This window comes from Hyaena hyaena, unplaced genomic scaffold (genome assembly GCF_003009895.1).
Source record: "Hyaena hyaena isolate Hyena2069 unplaced genomic scaffold, ASM300989v1 scaffold_1006, whole genome shotgun sequence".
In the NCBI taxonomy this organism is placed as follows: domain Eukaryota; kingdom Metazoa; phylum Chordata; class Mammalia; order Carnivora; family Hyaenidae; genus Hyaena; species Hyaena hyaena.
Window position 1 is genome coordinate 171,824 of NW_024081630.1, and position 22,946 is coordinate 194,769.

Genomic DNA, 22,946 nt, shown 5'->3' on the forward strand with positions numbered 1-22,946 from the left:
AGAGGACATCCAGATGGCCAACAGACACATGAAATCATCCTTAGCGTCGCTCATCATCAGGGAAATACAAATCAAAACCACACTGAGATACCACCTCACGCCAGTCAGAGTGGCTAAAATGAGCAAATCAGGAGACTGTAGATGCTGGCGAGGATGTGGAGAAACAGGCACCTGCCTACACTGTTGGTGGGAATGTAAACTGGTGCTGCCCCTCTGGAAAACAGTGTGGAAGTTCCTCAAAAAAATTAACAATAGAACTCCCCTGTGACCCAGCAGTAGCTCTGCTAGGAATTTACCCAAAGGATACAGGAGTGCTGATGCATAGGGGCACATGTACCCCAATGTTCACAGCAGCACTCTCTACAATAGCCAAAACATTTTGGCTTAGACAAAACATTTTGGCTTAGAGCCCTAAGTGTCCATCAACGGATGAATGGATCAAGAAGATGTGGTTCATCTATACAATGGAATACTACCTGCCAATGAGAAAGAATGAAATCTGGCCATGTGTAGCAACATGGATGGAACTTGGGGGTGTTATGCTGAGCGAAATAAGTCAGGCAGAGAAGGACAGATACCATATGTTTTCACTGATAAGTGGATCAGGAGAAACTTAACAGAGGACAATGGGGGAGGAGAAGGGGGAAAAAAAGTTGAGGAGAGGGAAGGAGGCAATCCATGAGAGACTCTTGAATACTGAGAACAAACTGAGGGCTAATGAGGGTGGGAAAGAGAGGAAGGCGATGGGTATGGAGGGCGGCACTTGTGGGGATGAGCTCTGGGTGTTCTATGGAAACCAACTTGACAATAAATTATGAAAGAAATAATAATTGAAACAAAATTTTTAATGTTTATTTATTCTTGAGACAGACAGAACATAAGCAGGGGAGGGGAGAGAGAGAGAGAGAGAGAGAGAGAGAGAGAGAATCTGAAGCAGGCTCTAGGCTCTGAGCTGTCAGCACAGAACCCGACGCCAGGCTCAAACTCACAAACTGTGAGATCATGACCTGGGTTGACGTCGGACACTTAACCAAACCACCCAGGCGACCTGTCCTTTTATTTTTGTCTTATTCTTTTTCTACTTCCCTTATGGAATGTGTATTTTTTACCTTTTCATCATGTCTCATAGTCTTATGCTCTATTCCTATTTTCTACTTTTATCTCTTCAAACTTTGATCTTATGGCTGAATATTTTGTTCTGACATATCCATTTCTCAAAGTCTCTTTTCAGGTCATTCAATCTGCTGTTACTATTATCCATTGAATTCTGCATTCTTTTATTATTTAACTTTTTGGACAAATTAATAATTTCTGTTAAAATTTTTTAAATGTTTGGGGCGCCTGGGTGGCTTAGTCGGTTAGGCGTCCGACTTTTGCTTGGGTCATGATCTCGCGGTTCGTGGGTTCGAGCCCCGCGTCGGGCTCTGTGCTAACTGCCAGCTCGGAGCCTGGAGCCTGTTTCAGTCTGTGACTCCCTCTCTCTCTGACCCTCCCCTGCTCATGCTGTCTCTCTCTCTCTCTCCTAGAAATAAATAAAACATTAAAAAAAAAATTTAAATGTTTATTTATTTTTGAGAGAGAAAGACAGAATGTGAGTGGGAGAGGGGCAGAGAGAAAGGGAAACAGAATCTGAAGCAGACTCCAGGCTCTGAGCTGTCAGCACAGAGCACAACGCAGGGCTCGAACCCATGAACCGTGAGATCATGATCTGAGCTGAAGTCAGATATTTAGCCAATTGAGACACCCAGGTGCCCCTTAATAATTTCTATTTTAAAACTCATATTTACTTCATAATTGCATGCCTAGGATTCTATTTATATTTGGGTTTTTTTGTATTAAAAATATTCTTTCTATATGTCTTTTTTCTTATTAAATGTCAGCTATTTTGTACAGAGTCTATGTAGATAATGGGAATCTGTGGGCAATTTATCTTCCTCCAGAGATAATTTATTTTCACTTCTGGCAGATAGGCTAAGGTGTATCACTTTAATGTAACTAAGGAGTTAGATATTCAGTTTCATTCATTATAAGGGCGTGTCTATTTCCCATTTACTCTTACCCCTAGGGTAGATACATCAGGAATCCAGGCTACTAGCCTGTGAGTCTTTACTGGAATTCCTCCTCATGGTCAGCCTACTGCAAATTTTGTTCCTTCCATTCAGTGAGACCTAAAATTTCTGCACCATTTACCAGCTTTCCAACTACTACTTTTGCATTGAGAATTGCAAAACCTAAAAAGGAAAATAATCCCCAAATATCAGGTCTACTTTTGGTGTGCTATTCTTCTGTCTGGATCACTGCATTTATAAAAGCTCTTAAATATCTTCAGATAGGTTTTAAAGCTTCAGATAGTTTTTTGAAGCTGCTTTTGTTATCCTCATCTTCCAAATGATAAAACTGAAGCCCTCACAGATTGAGTTAACTTGGTGAAGGTCACATGGCTAATGGGCATTCGTTCTGAGATGTGAATGTGAGCTGATCTAACCTCCACCAATATTTCATATTGCCTCTGCTGCAGTCGAAACAGTAATCACAAAAATCACAACAATTGATCATTTTCATAACTCAGATCATAAAGTTCAAGCTACTCTTCTTGGCAGGGGGAGCATGGGCTTAAGCAATTAAGAATAATGCTTGAAACAAAAATATATGTTGTGGGGTACCCTTAATTGACATGCTTTTCTATCTGCTTTATTTTATAATCCGTTAGATGCAGAATACCACCAGATGAATGAAACTTCCCTGTGCCAGAGAGCACTGATTTCTCCCAACGTTAAATTCTTTCTTTCCTCTAGTTTTAGCTGGATATATGGATGCCCAGCAGAAATCTAGATTTTCAAGACATCTTTGCCTCTTGTGTGGCAACATGTCTGTGTTCTGGGCTAATAATCATTTAGCAGAAGTGTTATTTGCTTTTTAATGAGGTGGGTGTGACTTCTTGATATTTTTTTCCTTTCCAGTTGACTGTCATGTAGGGGGCACCTGGGTGGCTCAGTCGGTTGAGCATCAAAATATTGATTTTGGCTCCAGTCATGATCCCAGGGTCATGGATTCAAGCCCCTCACTGGGTTCTGGGCTAAACATGAAGCCAACTTAAGATTTTCTCTCTCTCCCCTTCTGTCCATCCCCTACTCTCTCTCTCTGAAAAGAAAAAAGTAGTGATGGCAGGAGCTGGAGCAAACATCTTAGACCTAATGTAGGAAACTTCATGAGGAGACACTTAGAACAATAGAAAATCTGGTGCCGGTGTTCTCACACTTCGCACATTACATGGCATTGTGAAAGTCACAAATGAAGGTTGAAGCAGAATTTGAGGATTTGACAAACATGGAGGATTGATGTTTGCCAACAGGACCCACAAGAGTGTGATCTCAGCTTGGGAAGGAAGGCAGAGGATAGGGAGTACAAGCTCCATCCACGGAACGGGAACCTGTTCACTCCACTCAGTTTCCTACCAGGCAGAAGTGCAGGTTCAGCGTGGCCTCCATCTTTCCTTCCTCCACCCTTCAAATAATCGGAAATCTAGACACTCATGAGAAAACTCTCAAATTCTAAACGTCGGCAGTTGTTACCCCCTGCTAGTTGCCAAGTGACATCATTGTCCTCTTCTTGCCCAGTAAGAAAAAAACGCCCACACACATAATTCCAAGCATGTCTTGTAACTAATGATTTGAAAAACACAATGGCCGTTCTGGTCACTGGGGGTGTAAGGTCAACTACCGGTTGACACTTTGAAGAAAGCTTTGTAAAACTGGGCTGACCCAGCAATAAAAAGTTGATTTTGCCCTGTTCTTTTTTGTTTCATCCTCGGTGTAACACAGTTGAAATGGCTGAAGGTAATCGGAAAGCACAAATGGAGAGAGATGTCATATGACATCGATGGATGGCATTACAAAGCCAGCGATGCAGTGAATATCCATATACACATTGCTCACGTGTGAGTCTATCAGAGAATAAATCCTCCTGTGAGGAGAAGGAGTCAAAAGATCATACCTGTCACATTTCGATGGATACTACCAGATTGCTCTTCTTAGAGATGGTAGCAATTTTACCTTCTCACCAGTAACGAATAGTGATTGTCTACTTCCTGCAACCTCGCAGACACTGTCTAGCATAAAACTTTTTGATCTTTGTCAATTTGATTGATAGAAATGTTTCATCCTTTCAATATGCATCATGTTTTGGTTAAAGTTATAAAAATTTCATGTTTATGAGCCAAATGATGTTTTTCATGTTTAATGTTCATTTTTTAAAATATTATTTTATAATTTTTTAAATGTTTATTCATTTTTGAGAGAGAGAGAGAGACAGAGCATGAGTGGGGGAGGGGTAGAGAGAGAGAGAGAGAGAGAGAGAGAGAGAATCTAAAACAGGCTCCAGGCTCTGAGTTGTCAGCCCAGAACCTGATGCCAGGTATGAACCCACAAACTGCAAGATCATGACCTACGCCAAAGTCAGATGCTTAACCTGACTGAGACACCCAGGTGTCCCTAATGTCCATTTTTCTAATGGGTTGTTTTTTCTTAAGAATTTATAAAGAACCTTCGGTGATTCGTTTGTGGTATCATCTCAATTTGGTTTCTGACTCTTTATAGTGGTTTTGCCCTGCAGAAATGTTTACTCTTTTTCACAGTTTATCAGTATTTTCCTTAGGGTTCCTAGATTTTGACCTTTACTTTAGAAAGGTCTTATCTACCCCATGACTATACAACAATTTTTTCCATACTATTCTAACTAATTTTATTTATCATTATGGTTTCATATTTAACATTTGAGCCCTTTGACTATCTGGAATTTATTTGAAGTAAGGAGTGAGCTAGGAATAAAATAATTTTTGAAATTCCAGATGGTTCACAAGGTGTCCCCAAGCTATTTAAGGAGGATTCTATATTCTCATCACTGTTAGTTAAAGGCAATGATTCACTTTAAAATACTGCAAATTTTGATAGTTATTTCTGGATGTTATTTTGTTCTATTTGTTTGTCTATTTATTCTGTGTGATTTTAAGTACTATAGATATATTAATATCTGACAGAGCTAGTCCCCGCCCCATCTTTTTTTTCTTTTGGTCAGAATCTCCTGGATATTCTTATATCCTAACTTTCCCACATTATTTTTAGAATCAACATGTCAGTTTTGAAAAAAGAAGGCCCTACTGACATTTCATTCCACTCATAGATCCATTTAGGAGAGAACTGGCACATTTTATTTTATATATATTTTTTAAGTTTATTTATTTATTTACAGAGAGAGGGAGGGCCAGGGAGAGAGGGAGAGAGAGAATCCCAAGCAGGCCCTGTGGAGTCCAGTGTGAGGCTTGAATTCACAACTCTGAGATCATGAACTGAACTGAAATCAAGAGTTGGATGCTTAATGGACTGAGCCACCCAGGCGCCCCAGAATTGGCACATTTTAAAATTTGATTCTCTTTTTCCCCAAAATATGGTTTATATCTATTTATTCAAATTTTCTTTGTATTTTCAGTAATACTTGCAAGGTTTTTTTTTTTCTTTTTAAAAATTTTTAAAAAATTTTTTAAATTTATTTTTGAAAGAGAGAGAGTGCGAGCAGGGGAGGGTCAAAGAAAGAGGGAGACACAGAATCCGAAGACAGGCTCTAGGCTCTGAGCTGTCAGCAGAGAGCCTGACGCGGGGCTCAAACCCATGAACATGAGAGATCTTGACCTGAGCCGAAGTCGGACGCTCAACTGATTGAGCCACCCAGACGTCCCGTAAGGGTTTTTTTTTTTTTTTTTCCATAGAAATATTACATACATTGTAAAGTTTCTTTTTCCATCTCCCTTTCTTCCGTTCATCTGTCCATATTTCTTTCATTCCTTCCTCCCTCACTCATCTCCCATCCTACCCCTGAGATTCTTATTCTTTTTCTTTTCTTCCCTCTTTTCATTCTACATAGAATTTTGTGGGCACAATTCTACTATATTTTAGGGTTGAATACTGACATGGAGAAATCTAAGGCCATATTTACGTAGTTTATTACTTTCTGGATGACTTTTTTTCTCCCTAAATGGTCCAAGAATTCTTTAACTGTGAAGTTCCATAACTTTATTAGGAAATGTCTTAATGTTGCATTCTGTATAAAATATTTCTGGAAAAACATTTTATTTAACCTCAGTTTATTTAACCAAGTCTTTTATTTCTTAAATTATACCTTTTTTTTAAAAAGTTTATTTATTTTGAGAGAGACAGAGGCATGAGCAGTGGAGGGGCAGAGACAGAGGAAGAGAGAGAGAATCCCAAGCAGGCTATGCACTGTCAAGGCAGAGACTGATGTGGGGCTTGAAGTTACAAAACCATGAGATCATGACTCCAGCCAAAACCAAGAGTTGGATGCTTAACGGATTGAGCCACCCAAGAGTTCCTTAAATTATCCTTTTGGATGAATACCTTTTTGCTCTAATCATTTTTCTTTTTTAAAAATTTTTAATTTTTTAATGCTTATTAATTTTTGAGAGAGAGAGAAAGAGCAGGGGAGGGGCAGAGAGAGAGGGAGACACAGAGTCTGAAGCAGGCTCCAGGCTTCAGTCTTTGAGCTGTCAGCAAAGGACTCAAACTCACAAGCCATGAGAACATGACCTGAGTGGAAGTTGGACACTTAGCTGATTGAGCCACTGAGGCGCCCCTAATCATGTGTCTTCTTCAGGGATATCATTTATGCATATTTGCATTTCTTTAATGTATCTTCTAGATCTCTCATTGTCCCTTATTTTCAAACTCTTTCTTACTGGTTTTTATTCCCTTTGCTAGCATTTCTCAACCCTGTACCTGTTGTTGCTTCCCTACTGGGTTATCAAGAATATATATTTTCTCTTCTGCTGGTTATAGTGTACTAATGGTTATATGTTTTTTTCTTACGCTTTCCTCCCATACTTTGAAAGCTGGTTTTTTCCTTTATCCCATCATATAGTGCCCATGTGTTTATATTATACCTTAGATCTTTACATAAAAAAGTTTTGGATTTACAGAAATATATATCATGGTTTTTATCTGGTCTGTAGAAACATTTTTTAAAATTTGTTTTCCTTTTTTATTCTCATCACATATATAACTTCAACTCATAGATACCACCATGTCAGTGTGGTCCCTCATAGACAAAGAAAATTTGTATTATTTTAAGACAGACTGCCAGCTGCTACCCCATTCTGTACCTTGTAAGGCAAATTTAAAAAATGAGAATTGAATTTTATTTACCAATTAAAATAATTGATGCTTTCCTCAAATATATTCGGGAGCTTCTCAGGAAACCCAAGGTATCAGATATCAAATCTGTAATGTAGTTCTCATGAGAAACAAGCTGAAAATAAAATGAGGGGGAAAAAGAATCATTGGAAAAAGCACATTTGCTCCCTCTAGAGAGGCTTCTAGAAAAAAAGAGATTGGTTGCTTATAACAAATCAGGACAAACTTAAACCTTGGCGATTTCTATGTATACGCTTTACTCTTTTGTTTGTAGGTGTTATTCAGTTTGTTATATGATTCCCAAGCCCACCTTTGTGTTTCCAACCTTTGCATAGCATTCTTCCAGCCCCACTTGGCTATTGCTGTAATTCATGCTGGTTTTCAGAGCACCAGCTCATTAAGATGATGGCAAAGTAACTCCAGTTTGGCATCTGGTGATCTGAAATGCTGTTCCTACCTTTATCACCATCTGTAGCTCAAAGTGGGTGGGTTGGAGAAAGATAATCCGAGATGATCAATGTTGGGGAAGAAGCGAAAAATATGATTTTTTTCCCTGGTCTTAAGCCCTAGTTTGTAACTATTCATGTGTTATCTTTCCTTCACATTCCTTCTCCAGGGTCCACTCTTGTCTCTGCCACACCTTTCATCACTTTGGGCCTCCTTTCAAGTTATTTCTAGAACTCCTAAGAGAGTAAACACTGAGGAGTTACTTACAAGATTGTTACAGAGGTTGAGCACCACCAGCTCAAAATTGTAATATTCATCTTTTAGTAGATAAGACATTGACCAATTTAATTCTGAGGCACAGATTGCTAATGTGTGTTTACATGCCTGTGAAGCAGAAAAAAAAAGTCACTGAGGATCTGTTTTTCTGATGTTACATAAAATACTATGATTCTCTGCAAAACTTGGAAAAAACGAGATCAATAGGACTTACTTTAACTACACTTTTCTCTGTGTCCTCCAAAAACAAGATCAGGGGCACCAAGCCTCCAAGAACCACATCACTGAGCATCCACGTGTACTGATTCATGTCCCTGAGCAATTCACCAAAGTGTCTAATGGCTGTACTCCGAATGCCTTCATTACTCTACAATATGCACACAGAAAAATGCCACATTTGAGGACATTACTCAGGCCTTTTTCTTTAAGCAGTGAGAGATACACCTCTCACACTTTTGTATATATGTTTAAATATATTTACATGCATATATATGTGTATATATATACATGTAGATACATGTAGATATATGTACATACATATGTGTATATATATACATGTAGATATGTGTACATACATGCATATATATAATTATCATTATCATTTATTTTTAGAGAAGATTCATCTCAGTCTAAGTAGTCAGATTTTTTCTGATTGGAAAATAAAGATCTGCTTTCCAAAATTCAGACTGCATTATGAAAATTCCCTGTGAACTGTGTTTCTTACATTCAGGAAGACAGTATTTAAGAGCGTTCTAAAATATAAATTGGAAAAATCTGTATAACCTGGAAGTAATTTCTAGTAAAATGCTTAAAGTAAAGTAACCATGGTGTGTATTCAAATGCTGGAGGCTTTTGCAGATTACCAGCGAATACCAATGGGAACTCTTTGCATATTGGCATTAGAACTAGCACATGTACCCCAATGTTTATAGAAGCACTCTCAACAATAGCCAAAACATGGAAAGAGCCTAAATGTCCATCAACGGACGAATGGATCAAGAAGATGTGGTTTATCTATACCATGGAATACTACATGGCAATGAGAAACAATGAAATCTGGCCATGTGTAGCAACATGGATGGACCTTGAGGGTGTTATGCTGAGCGAAATAAGTCAGGCAGAGAAGGACAAATATCATATGTTTGCACGTATAGGAGGATTAGGAGCAACTTGACGGAGGAACAAGGGGGAGAAGAAGGGCGGAAATGGTGGGGGAAAGGGAGAGAGGCAAACCATGAGAGACTCTTGAATGCTGACAAAAACTGAGGACTGATGGATGTGGGGGGGATGGGGGGATGGGCATGGAGGAGGGCACTTTGGGGATGAGCACTGAGTGTTATGTAGAAACTAATTTGAGAATAAACTATTTGTAAAAAAAAAAATAAAAAAAATAAAATTCAAAAAAAATATATATATACTATTGCTTCCCAGTTTTTGTTCATGATTTCATTACGTTTTTTCCTTTCTTTTCTCAGGAATATATTAGATATATTCCCAACAAAATACAAATGCCTAATATGGCTTTGTATGTTCCTTCTTGAGGTAATAAATGTAAATCAAAGTGAAAACCTAAAGCAATGGTCAAGGAATTATGTCCTCAGGGCTAGAAAGCTGATGTAAACAGGCAAACCAGGTAGCATTTAAGGAAAGCAGGGAGTTGGAGGCTGATGGAGAGAGAACTCTAGCCTCTCTCAGAGAGGCCGCCCAGCTCTTGCAGACTGTTGCCGGGTGGGTTTGTGGGTTCCAGTATTCTCAAATCTTCTGGTATTTCATTTACGGTTCAGATTTCTGTGAGAAGTCTCCCAGTTTAAAAATAATGGACTTAGACTGTTTGAAAGTCACATTTAACACACCGCCAAAGTGCATTCGTCTGTGAGTTACCTGTTGTATCCTTTCTCTACAGGAAGATACGCTAACCATTGAAAGCTTATCTGGACCACTGGAAAGAGCTCTGATGTGTCTCACACCTGATGAAATTCCGGTTTTATCCCCCACAGATTAAGCTCGAGCAAATTATATTTTTCTTTTAATATGGAGAAACATAGCGTCATAGTTTCATTGATACCCAGTATTTTTCAAATACTCTATGTCCAAGGGCTGACTTAGGGTAAATCGATATTTGGTGCTTTTCTCTTCTCTCTGATTTTGCTTCTTTTCATTTGGTTTGGTTTGATTATTTTTTTAGTTAGTTTAGGTTTTTTTTCCCCAAGTGATTTCATTTTGAAAATAATTTTTTTACATGGACATTCCCACTGCTTATTAGTTGTGTGAACTTGACCAAATATTCATTTCTCTTTGCTTCATTTTTCTTATATGATATTGGATAATAGTAATAGAGTTGTTTAGAGAATTATATGAGGTAGTCCATGTAAATCCCTTAGAATAGTGACTAGTACTTAGTAAATGCTCAATAAATCCAGTTACCATTATTGTTACTATTATTATTACAATGTCCTTATGAAAATAATTTTTGCCACTGAATTTCTTCTTTTTCTATAATTTAATAATATGTCCCCTTCTTCATGAAATCTGAATAATTAAGAGCCTATCAATTTTGGCAAAATAATTTTCTATGAAATAATGGTGCTTTTGCACAAAATGACTAATTTCTGGGGCTTCAGTTTAACTATAAAACCTAATGATGTCACATATGTAACTGTAACTCACGTGATCCATCAGAGGGCAGTAGCTGGAAGCAATCCTAGTACACAAAGAAGAGTAGGTCACCTTGTCCAGTTTGCCTAAAAGTTTTCGAAGGGTGAATAAGGCCCGAATTATAACAGTCTTGTCTTTTGAGAAGAAGGCATCCAAGATGCATATTAATAAGCTGCAGACGTTTTCTATCTATATATACAAGAGGAAAATGGTTGGACTTTGGAGCGAGATGGAGACTTGAGGTAACATTTGGGCAGAGTTTGGGCAGAGTGCAGGGGTGTGGTGGGGTTGCCCCCACAAGGTCAATCGTCACATTGTCAACAGTTTTGTAAGTTGATTGTAGGGGCAGCTGGGTGGCTCAGTCAGTTGAGCATCTGACTTCGACTCAGGTCACTATCTCATGATTTGTGGGTTTGAGCCACATGTCGGGCTTTGTGCTGACAGCTAGCTCAGAGTCTGGAGCCTTTCTTTGGATTCTGTATCTTTCTCTCTTTCTGACCCTCCCTGCTCATGCTGTCTCCCTCTCTCAAAATAAATAAAACATTAAAAAAATTAAAAAAGAAAAATTTTGTAAGCTGATTGTTAAAACAGACTCTTAACTCTAGAGAACAACCTGATGGCTGTCAGAGGAGAGGGGTGTGGGCAGATGGGTGAAATGGGTGAAGGGGTTCAAAAGCACACTTAGCAGGGTGCCTGGGTGGTTCAGTCGGTTAAATGTCTGACTTCTGCTCAAGTCATGATCTTGTGGTTCACGAGCTTGAGCCTCACATTGGGCTCTGTGTTGACAGCTCAGAGCCTGGAACCTGCTTCAGATTCTGTGTCTCCCTCTCTCTCTCTGACCCTCACCCGCTCATGCTCATTCTCTCTCTCTCTCTCAAAAATAAATTTAAAAATTAAAAAAAAAAGAGCACACTTATCATGATGAGCCCTGGGTGACATATAGAATTGTTGTATCACTATATTGTGCACCTGAAACTAATATAACACTGCATGTAAACTACACTGGAATTCAAATTTAAAAAGTCATGATTAAAAAGCAAGTTTTATAAATTTATAAAGAAATAAAACAAAGGTAATAAATACTTAAAACTTCTCACTTCCTATTTCTTTGGCTCCATTTTACTCTTATATGCCCTTGAGGTTAAGTACACTTATCGTATCTGTATGGTAGGAATATTAAATTATGATGTGCTACTGTGTGTTTCTCCCAGTTCTTTGTTTAATGACACGCCTTTGAAAGCTTGACATTAGGCACATTGAGAGTACATACAGCATTCACCAGCACACCACGAACAGTGTGACCTCTAAACCAGGTGCCAGTGAGTTTTGTGGACATGAAAGCCACCGAGCTGCTGAGCCGAGGCATGGGAGTCAGAGACAGCATATTATAAAGCAAAGAGAAAGGCAAAAAAGAGACACCAAAAAAGAGGAACAAAGGCTGGAAAGAAAAGAAGTAAAAGAAACAAACAGATACCATTTACCAAAAAAATAGCCAGAGGCCTTACATCTGGGTAGAAAGTTGTCTTTATCAATAGATCGTATGTGATATCCACCCAGCTCCCTCTCCACTGTTTCTTTCTTACTCTCCTAGATAACCTTGACACAGAATCTTCCTTTCAGTTGTTGATAACATTGCTAGACAAGGCAATAAATAACTCTGATTACTAATAGAATGTACCCTGACATGTGTTATTTATTTAAAGCAAACAGACCATGGCTCATTTCATTCTAAATGCAAAAATGGGTGTCCACTGACAGGCTTTGGGTTTTCAGAGACTATGCTTAATAGATGAACAAGGATATATTATTAAATTTGTTGTTAAATCAACCATGATTTATGGAATCAGCATAATTCCATTATGCAAGGGACTTTGGGATGGGTGAAATAGGTGGTAGAGATTAAGGAGGACACTTGTGATGAGCACTGGGTGTTATATGTGAGTGCTGAGCCACTAAATTGTACATATGAAAGTAATATTACACTGTATGTTAACTAACTTGAATTTAAATAAAAACTTTAACAAAAAGAATTTATAAGAATTACAAAACATAAGGGTATGTTTAGATTCAATCTTCCTGGAAAGCAATAAGTATTCACATGATTCTGTAGGAAACAGTGTAAGACGGTGGTTCTCAAGTTTAAACTGTATTAGAATCACTTGGAAAACTTTCAAAAACATAGGTCGGTGGGCCCCACTTCCGGGATTCCTGATTCCAAAGGCCTGGGGTGGGGCCTGACAATTCGCATTTCTTTTTTTTTTTTTTTTAATTTTTTAATGTTTTTATTTCTTTCTGAGAGAGACAGATAGCGTGAGCAGGGGAGGGTCAGAGAGGGAGACACAGAATCTGAAACAGGCTCCAGGCTCTGAGCTGGCTGTCAGCACAGAGCCCGATGAGGGGCTCGAACCCACGAACTGTGAGATCATGACCTGAGCTGAAGTCAGACGGTTAACCGACTGATCCATCCAGGCGCCCCTGACAATTTGCATTTCTAACAAGTTTCTGGGAGACGCTGGTACTGCTGGTTCAAGAGTCATACATAGAGAATTATTTTTTTAATTTTATTTATTTATTTTGAGAGACAGCAAGAGAGTTGGAGAGGGGCAGAGAGTGAGGGAGAGAGAGAATCCCAAGCAGGCTCTCCTGTGTCAGCACAGAACTCGCCAACAGTGAGGCCTTGAACTCACCAACAGTGAGATTACGACCCAAGCCAAAATCAACAGTCAGATGCTTAACTGACCGAACCACCCAGGTGCCCCGTAGAGAATTATTGATATAAAATATTGTGTAAACAAGTGCTCATAGTTGGTGGGACTCTGAGAAGGATACTGCTGCCAGGTCAGAATATTCAGCAGACCCTGAGCTGAAAAAGAAGACAAATGTGAGTATGTACGGGTGGGAGAGGAACACGCTGTGAAGTGTGTAAGAAATACCTCGAGCAAGTGCTCCAAGATAGGACTTAATGTGTGGCACATGTATATGTTGGAGGGAAATTAACTTAATGTGTACATGGTTTTGACTGTAAGAAAAGTTTGTGGAGGACAATGCTCACCAATTCTGAGGGCCATGAATGATTTTGTGGGAAAAGTATAAACAAGGTCATTATGCTACTGAATTTACTTACCACACCACTTCTATTCAACCCAATTTTCTTGCTGATAAAACATCAGGCTTTGATACTGGTTTAGGTTTAGAAACTGAAAAATATCATTGTTTTATCAGTAAGGATATTGAGCAATATTGAATCTCAGGTTGACTTTGATGATGATGGCATTCACAAATCTCACACACACACACACACACACACACACACACACACACACACACACTCATGTTTACCTCATTGATAACTGGCGCCATGTTGGCAATTTTCTGGAGGCTCAGTTTACTAACTGTAGAATTGGAGTCATTGACCCAGTTTCTGAAGAGAACCAAAAATTCTTCTGGGAATGGGTCCTTGAAGAAGTTGTTCAGAAGCTGAAAGAAAACAGCCAACAATTTCATAAACAGGGTAAAGGCCAATGCACGATTTCTGCTTCAGTCACAAAAATCAAGATGTTCTCAGTAAATCTGTAGTATAAATCTCACTAAGATTCCAAATGGTTATATGTATCCCTACATACATTTCTGTGTTCATGATTTGAGTTCTCTGGAAGGAGAAGTAGCAGTCATAATAGAAAATAAATGCATCTATATCTGTATCTATATCTATATCTGTATATGTCTACAGTTGACTTTTGATCAACACAGGTTTCAACTGTATGGGTCCATTTATATGCAATTTTTTTTACACCACAGCACTATAAATGTAATTCCTTTTCCTTACAATTTTTTACAAACACAATTTTCTTTTCTCTAGCTTACTTTATTGTAAGAATACAATATATAATGCATATAACATACAGAATATGTGTTAATTGATGGTTTATGTTATTGGAAAGGCTTCTGATCAACAGTAGGCTATCAGTGGTTATGGTGTCAGAGGGGGAGTCAAAGCTATATGTGGATTTCTGATGGCATGGGGATCTGTGTCCCAACTCTCACGTTGTTAGGAGTTAAATATATATATTGAAAAAAAATTTCTCTCTATTCTCAGGAACTTAGTGACTCAATTTAAATTACCCCCCCCTCCCAGATTGTAGTTCAGTGGGTGAGTTCTTTAACAGAGAATGGTTATATATACTCAGAGGCTGTGTGTACCATAGGCCAGGCACTATGCTAGTAAATGGGGATACAGTAGTGAGCAAAACAGTCTCAATCTATGACCTTGTGGAGCTTACAGACTAGCAAGAGAGGCTGATGTTGTACAACAATGCTATACTACACTATAGGAAATATGATACTATACCAATGAAAATAGAATTGCTAATTGTGATCAGTATTAGAAAGAAAAGCTACAAGGTGTCACAAAAACATTTAAAGGGGAACTGAATTTAGATTGTGCATTTGTAGGCTGAAATTAGAATGGAAATTGTTGTTTAGATTTGGACTTGAAAGCAGAGTTGGCATTAGCTAGATAAAGTGTTTGGAGAAGATAACCCCAAGGAAGGTAACCCATGTGCAAAGGTCCTGTGGTAGATGAGCAAGGTGTGTGTGAACATCTGGAAGCCCAGAGTGAAAGGATGAGAAGGGAAGAGAAGACTGGAAGGTAGTGAGGTGGGAGGGCAGGCAGGGATGTGGAGGCCAGTTTATGGAGTTTTAATCTTTAACACCTAATACCCAAAATGAAGATGTGATTACCATGAACCTTTATACATCTAGTAATTAGCAGACAAAATATACATATTTTTTAAATGTCTTAAAAACACAAGTGACAGTTTAACAAAAAATAGTTCAAGAATTTAAAATATGACTAGGACAGGTCAAGTACATAGAAAAATAGAGAGCAAGAGAACAAAAGTGAGAGGGGAGGAGAGGCCATATATTCTTTTCAACATTCCAAACAACTTTCACAGAAATTATCAGATCAAAAGAAATTAATAACTTTCCTAAAACAAATGATTTAAAAAGCACCTTTAAAAAACCATGATGTATAGAAGAGAAGAAGAAACTAAGAAGAAAGTTTAAATGGAAGAAAAAAGCCTATAAGCATTTGGAAATTTAAAAGAATTCTCCCTTTTGTAGATCAAAATTGTAAACCACAGAGGAACTCTAACATACGACAAAGATTACTGTGGGACAATGAAAGCAATAAAAATAAAATAGATCTGTGCATGATGGTTGGAAGGAAATGCACAACTTGACTTTGCTTGAAAAGAAAGGTTAAAAATGAATAAATTATTTATTTCCTGAAAGTATGAGAAGTAAAATATCACAAGAAATAAGGACATGCTAAAGAAAATTGGTGTAAGAAAAGAATAAAGAGAGAAGCAGGGGTTATAGAATCGGGAAACACGAAACAGTAGACTTAAACCATCTAACAGCTATGCTAGGGGAAAAATAAAGCATTATAATAGAAAATTTTTGACCAATATCATATTAAAAAGTACAAATAAAATGAGCAGTGAGAAAAGGGGTGTGAAATAGATTAAAATTTAAAGAGAATATTGGATAATCTCTGTGTCAATGGTTCTTTTTTAAAAATTTTATTTATTTATTTATTTATTATTTTTTTACAAATAGTTTATTGTCAAGTTGGTTTCCATATAGCACCCAGTGCTCATCCCCACAAGTGCCCTCCTCCATGCCCACCTTCTCCCTCCCCCCCATCAGTCCTCAGTTTGTTCTCAGTTTGTTCTTAACCAATGATGTGCACTAGGATGCTCTGTGACAGCTTTTCCCTTCTTCTTCCTTTTTTGTAATGTTTATTTATTTGAGAGAGAAAGAGAGGGAGAGAGATAAAGAGCGAGTATGAGTGGGGGAGGGACATAAAGAGAGGGGAGAAAGAGAATTCGAAGTGGGCTCTGTGCTAAGATTGGAGAACCTGATGCAGGGTGAAACTCATGAATGGCGAAATCATGACCTGAGCTGAAGTTGGACACTGAATGGACTGAGCCACCCAGGTGCCCCTGGGACCACTTTTCTATATTACATATACTGGAGCTTCATCCTAGTCATGAGGCAAAGAAAATTAGAGAAATTGAAATAAATTAGAAACAATGGAAGACTACTAGTTATTGATGTGTTATTCCTAAATAGGATCAAAGTTAATTCTTTTTGAGTGATCACCACACATCAAAACATAAAGGCATATTTTCCATTTATAATTAATAACTCATATGTGGGTGATAATTTGGTACTATTTGAATGTTGTTCTCCAACAGCCTTTCACCTAATGGTTTTAAAATTCATTGATAATTTTGTCTTTGAATATTTAGTTGTCTCATTGGGACTTGCAAAGTGGTAATTTCCCACATGTAGCATTCCCTCTATATTTACTGGTTGGCCTCTTTCTCTCTCCCTCTCTTTTTTCCAGATCTCCAATTTTGAGTACCACCAAAGACTCAAGCATTAAAAAATTTTCCCCCAACATATTACAATTATTTGCAGTTACTCCTTTGATGATAAATTTTGGCCAGTAAGAGCCCTTTCAAGTTGACTCTGGTGTCCTTTTGACCTGCCTTATCTATCTTTGTACACTTCTTGGCTTGTGGAAAAGCTAGATGTTTCTGGCTTGTCTTATATTTTTCTTGCCCCCTGAAATCAGCCATTTCTTCAAGGAGAGAGGGTTCCTTTTAACAAGTAATGATATTTAGCAAACATTAGAAATGGATACTAAAGAGTACTAATTGCTATTGGATTATCACCTTTGTGGCCTTTTTTTGAACCAAGATCTATTCTTTTTTTTAGCCATGAGTTCATTTTGACAATGTTGATTTGTTCAGTTCAAATCTAATATAACAGAGTTTATGTTAGCTTTTTATGGCTTTATGTGTGCCTTATCTTTCTCTTACCTGGAAAAACTTGGTGCCAATAGTATTAATATATGTTCCTATTTGTTTTCTGCTATATAATGCATACCATAGTCTTAAAATTATATCATCAATATACAATATCAATAAACATCTTGAGTAAAAGTGAGTATTTTTTATACTTTTTTTTGTCCTTAGAATATATTTCACTAAGGATGTATAGTCAAAACACATGTCCATAAGTTACCTTATATCCCTCACAAATGTGTGTATTTGAGGGAGAGAGACAGAGACAAAGAATTATCCAACTCTCTGAGAAAAACACTAAGATCATAATAGGCAAAAGAGAGGTCCGATTATTCATAAAACAGGCCAATGCAATAATACATGATTCAGGAAAGTAACTTGAACCGAGGTAACAATATGGTATCCTTATTTTTCCATACATCAGTATCACATACTGAGAAAATCCAATAAAATTAACAAAAATACTATTAGAATTACTATTAGGGCATAAGAAAGTAGCTGAATTTGAGACAATACAGTCTAATTTCCCTGAACATCCAGCAATAATGAGCTTGAAAATTGAAAGAAAAAGGCCACATTTGGGAAAACAGTATGGAAGTTCCTCAAAAAATTAAAAATAGAAATACCATATGATCCAAAAATTCCACTACTGGGTATTTGCCCAAAGAAAACAAAAATACTCATTCAAGAAGATACATGCACCCCTCTGTTTATTGCAGTCTTATTTACATTAGTCAAGATATGGAAGCAGTCCAAGTGTCCATCCATAGATGAAAAGGTAAAGAAGATGTGGTACATACACAGTGGAATGTTATTCAACCGTAAAAAGATGAGATGTTGCCATTTGCAACAACATGGATGGACCTAAAGGGGTTAATGCTGACTGGAGTAAATCAGACAGAGAAAGAAAAATACCATATAATTTCACTTATATGTGGAAACTAAAAAAAGCAGAACAAATGAATAAACAAATAAAAAGCAGAATACGGTTCATAAATACAGAGAACAAACTGATGGAAGAGAGGGATAGGCAAAATGAGTGGAAGAGAGTGGGAGATACAGGCTTCCAGTTACAGAATGAATAAAACACGGGAATAATAGATACAGCATTGGTGACACAGTCAGTGGTATTGCAATAGTGTTGCGTGGTGACAGTAGCTACACGTGTTGTGAGCACAGCATAACATATAGAGTTGTTGAATCACTATGCTGTACACCTGAACCTACTGTAATATTGTGTGGTGGCTATCTCAAAATACAAAACAAACACAAAAACCTATACCCAAAGTGATATTTAATAAGGATAAGTTTGAGAACCAAAACAAAGAAGACACATTTTCACTAACAATTTAAAATAATATAAATTAAGTAAGAGTTCCAAAATTAATATGTAATATTTATATGAAGATGATGCAATATTGAATAAAACAAGAGAAGTGAAAATATTATAAAAATCCCAAATATTCCTAAGAAGCTCATAGCTTTAATTTAACTGCAATCACAGTTTCAGTGAAATTGTTTTTCCTTTGAGCCTGGCAAGATTATTTTAAAATGTAACCAGAAGGACACATGCATAGGAAGGGCTAAAGGCGTTTTGAAGAGAGTTTATAGAGAAAGTTGTTTTGGAAGATATTAACGTTTATTGCAGGGACACCTGGGTGGCTCAGTTGATTGAGCGCCCAGCTTTGGCTCAGGTCATGATCTCATGGTTCAGGTATTTGAGCCCCGTGTCAGGCTCTGTGCGGACATCTCAGAGCCTAGAGACTGCTTCAGATTCTGTGTCCCCCTTTCGCTCTGCCTCTTCCTTGCTTGTGCTCTGTCCGTCTGTCTCTCTCTCTCAGAAATAAATAAACATCAAAGTTTTTTTTAAGTTTATTGCAAACTGCCATAATTTCATTGTGATACTTCCACAAGAGTGAAAATATAAATGGAGCCTAACAGTGTAATTCAGGGCATACCCTACTATGGGTGTGCGTATGGGTGTATGTATATGAAACTAATAATAGAATTCATGAAGGTATTATCACCAGTGAATAGTGAATTTAAGGCTTATTCATTCAATGATGCTGGGATAGGAAGTTAATTATTCAGTGAAAACTAAAGTTAGATCCCACTTTGTGGTATACCATATAAACTTCATGAGAAACAACATTACATGTAAAAATTTATATAAAGATGAATAAATTATAAATGAATATTTATTATCTATTTCACCACAGTAGATTTTTAATGCTGAATTTTTATGAAAAAAATAACATTCCATAAACAAAATTAAAAAGCAAACAACAAACTGGGCACTTATTCTCAACAGGCATTATAACCAAATGTATAACATACTTAATATCCTTCACAAATTTCTGTGTGTATGTGTTGTGAGAAAGAGAAAGAGAGAGATAGCGACAGAGAATCACATAATTCATCGAGAAAAACACTAAGACTTTAATAGGCAAATGGGCAAAGAAGAGATTGCATTGTTCAGATTATAGAAATTTAATTTGTGAACAATTATAGTTTTAAAATGTTCAAACTCTCTAAAAATTTAGAAACTAAGGACAAGTCAAATCACTCACAAGACATCATATCTAGCTCTGAAATTGGGAAGCTAATCAATCAATGATGGCAGGAGGGCAGTGGAGTGAGCACACCTACAAACTGCATGGGTGCACGGGTTGTCAGTGCCTTCCAGAAATCAGTTTGGCAATAAAAAATCCTTGGCCTTGAGAATGTTTATACTCTTGTTATTATTTCATATTCTTGGAATCTCTTAGAAGGAGGTAAACTAAAATACTAAAAGAAAGATTTAGGCACAACCATGTAAACTCGATTGTTACTTAGATCAGTAGAAAATTAGAAATCACATATATAAACGAATAGCATAAGCATCGATGGTACTATGTTAAGTATTGCTGGCTGACAAGACTAAAATAAGATAGAATACATAGATTGTGTGCTCAGAACAACTAAAGGCCAAGTCACCCCACAGTCAACTGGACAGTTGAGGATTGCCCAGAAGCTTCAATTAGAGAAAGTGGTGGAAGAATGTGGTCATTACTCAGTTCTTGGAAGGACAGGCATGCCAATCTCCAATAGCAATAAGCACTATATTCATGACTAAAGAGGTAATCAGGGTTCATTAAATATCATCTGTCACAGTAATAATGCTTATATACATAAATATAAACAAATCTTAGGTCATTTGTACATTTCTTTTGAATGTATCATTTTATGGGAGCAATTATATGTGTCATATTTAGGCCTATTTAATATTTGTAGATCTTTAAAGGACAGTACAATGAAAATGACGAATCATATTCATCATTCAATTCAAATGGAGTAAGCAAGTTTGAAACCATTGGTGATTTCATATAACTGATTTATGTACCTTTCTAAAAGCATTAGAAGTAGGTAGTATAGTATACAGTATTTTAGAGTTTATTAACTGTTTCACTGACTATGATGTTTGAAATTACATCAAATTTTTGAGAATATTTGGCATGGTGCCTTAGATCAATACTTTATTATATATAACCTCTATGGAAAAATTATATTTGACTAGAATAATTTCAATTTATAGAACTTTCTACCTGACTTTTGTAAGAAAAAGGACTTTCTCAATTTGACTCTAGTATAGCATTACAATATATGCTATAATATTTATATACAAATTAATGCAGTACTATCTCTTCATTTTACTCAGTTATTTGGACCATTCCTTTTTTTTTTTCCCCTCTAGACAGTCTGAAGTGTCATTCATTTCCCAGATGTTACCTGCTATTTTTAATTAAACTCAATTATCCCATGTTATGCTTTAACAAGCATGCAGAGATATATGAACTACAAAAATAATTGAGTCTTTGCCAATCCACATCTCCTAGGATATGACAAAAGTTATCTGTCATTGTCTTAACCCTTGATAAGAATCAATATTCAGAGAGGGAGATAAAAGATTGGAGTGTTGACTTAAGTTTGCATAAGGAAAGGGAACCTGGTTGTTCACAATCTCGCAATAAAACTCACTTCAGTGAGGAAAATTACTGTGATGACACTCTCTTCTGACCGTCTAGGACCTTCCACTGAGAGCTTGTAGAGATAATGCAAGGTCTCTGGAAACTGTGGAAAGTTGTAGTCACTGAGAGTTCTGTAAAAGAGAACAAGGCACTGAATTAGCAAAGAAGATGAAAACTCTTCCTGTATCAGCAACTGCTAATGGTACAATAGAGAGAAGCATTATCCTCATATTTTGTACTCTCATGTAAAATAAAGATCTTTTCTAGATCACATACTGTGACATAATGTAAAAGAATAGAGATGATACCATGCACACTTTCAGATCATAATGCTTTGAAACTTGAAATCAATCACAGGAGGAAGTCTGGAAAACCTCCCAAAACATGGAGGTTAAAGAACACCCTACTAAAGAATGAATGGGCCAATCAGGCAATTAGAGAAGAAATTTAAAAATATATGGAAACAAATGAAAATGAAAATACAACAATCCAAACTCTATGGGATGAGGCAAAGGCAGTCCTAAGAGGAAAGTACATTGTACTCTAGGCCTATTTCAAGAAATAGAAAAAGCTCAAGTGCAAAATCTAACAGCTCATCTAAAGGATATAGAGGCAGAGAAACAAGAGAGCCCCAAACACAGTAGAAGAGAAATAGTAAAAATCAGAGCAGAAATAAACAACATAGAGACCAAAGAAACAATTGAACAGATCAATGAAACCAAAAGTTGGTTTTTTGAAAAAATAAACAAAACTGACAAACCTCTAGCCAGGCTTCTCCAAAAGAAAAACAAAATTGACAAACCTCTAGCCAGGCTTCTCCAAAAGAAAAACAAAATTGACAAACCTCTAGCCAGGCTTCTCCAAAAGAAAAGAGAGAGCACCCAAATAGACAAAATCATGGATGAACATGGACTTATTACAACCAACCCCTCAGAAATACAAGCAATTCTCAGGGGATACTATGAAAAACTATATGCCAACTTACAAGAAATGGACAAATTCCTAAACACACACTCACTACCAAAATTCACACAGGAAGAGATAGAACATCTGAACAGACCCATAACTAGTGAAGAAATCGAATGGGAAAAGATAGTTGCAAATGACATATCAGACAAAGGGTTAATATCCAAAATCTATAAGGAACTCACCAAACTCCACACCCGAAAAACAAACAACCCAGTGAAGAAATGAGCAGAAGATATGAACAGACACTTCTTCAAAGAGGACATCCAGATGGCCAACAGACACATCAAACGATGCTCAGCATCCCTCCTCATCAGGGAAATCCAAATCAAAACCACACTGAGATACCACCTCACGCCAGTCAGAGTGGCTAAAATGAGCAAATCAGAGAACTCTAGATGCTGGCGAGGATGTGGAGAAACGGGCACCCTCCTACACTGTTGGTGGGAATGTAAACTGGTGCAGCCCCTCTGGAAAACAGTGTGGAGGTTCCTCAGGAAACTAACAATAGAACTCCC

At 37.2% G+C, this 22,946-nt stretch overlaps 1 protein-coding gene across 1 annotated transcript in view; it reads right to left on the reverse strand.

Moving 5' to 3' along the window:
- The window catches only part of MROH9 (maestro heat like repeat family member 9), a 105,989-nt gene that overhangs the window by 9,365 nt on the left and 73,678 nt on the right, over positions 1–22,946 (reverse strand). The window contains exons 14-19 of the mRNA XM_039221684.1: positions 21,473–21,593; positions 13,917–14,054; positions 10,590–10,766; positions 8,137–8,289; positions 7,914–8,030; positions 7,212–7,314 (exon numbers count right to left, since the gene is read on the reverse strand). Coding sequence (XP_039077615.1) covers positions 7,212–7,314; positions 7,914–8,030; positions 8,137–8,289; positions 10,590–10,766; positions 13,917–14,054; positions 21,473–21,593 — 809 coding nt within the window. The remainder of the gene's footprint in view (positions 1–7,211; positions 7,315–7,913; positions 8,031–8,136; positions 8,290–10,589; positions 10,767–13,916; positions 14,055–21,472; positions 21,594–22,946) is intronic.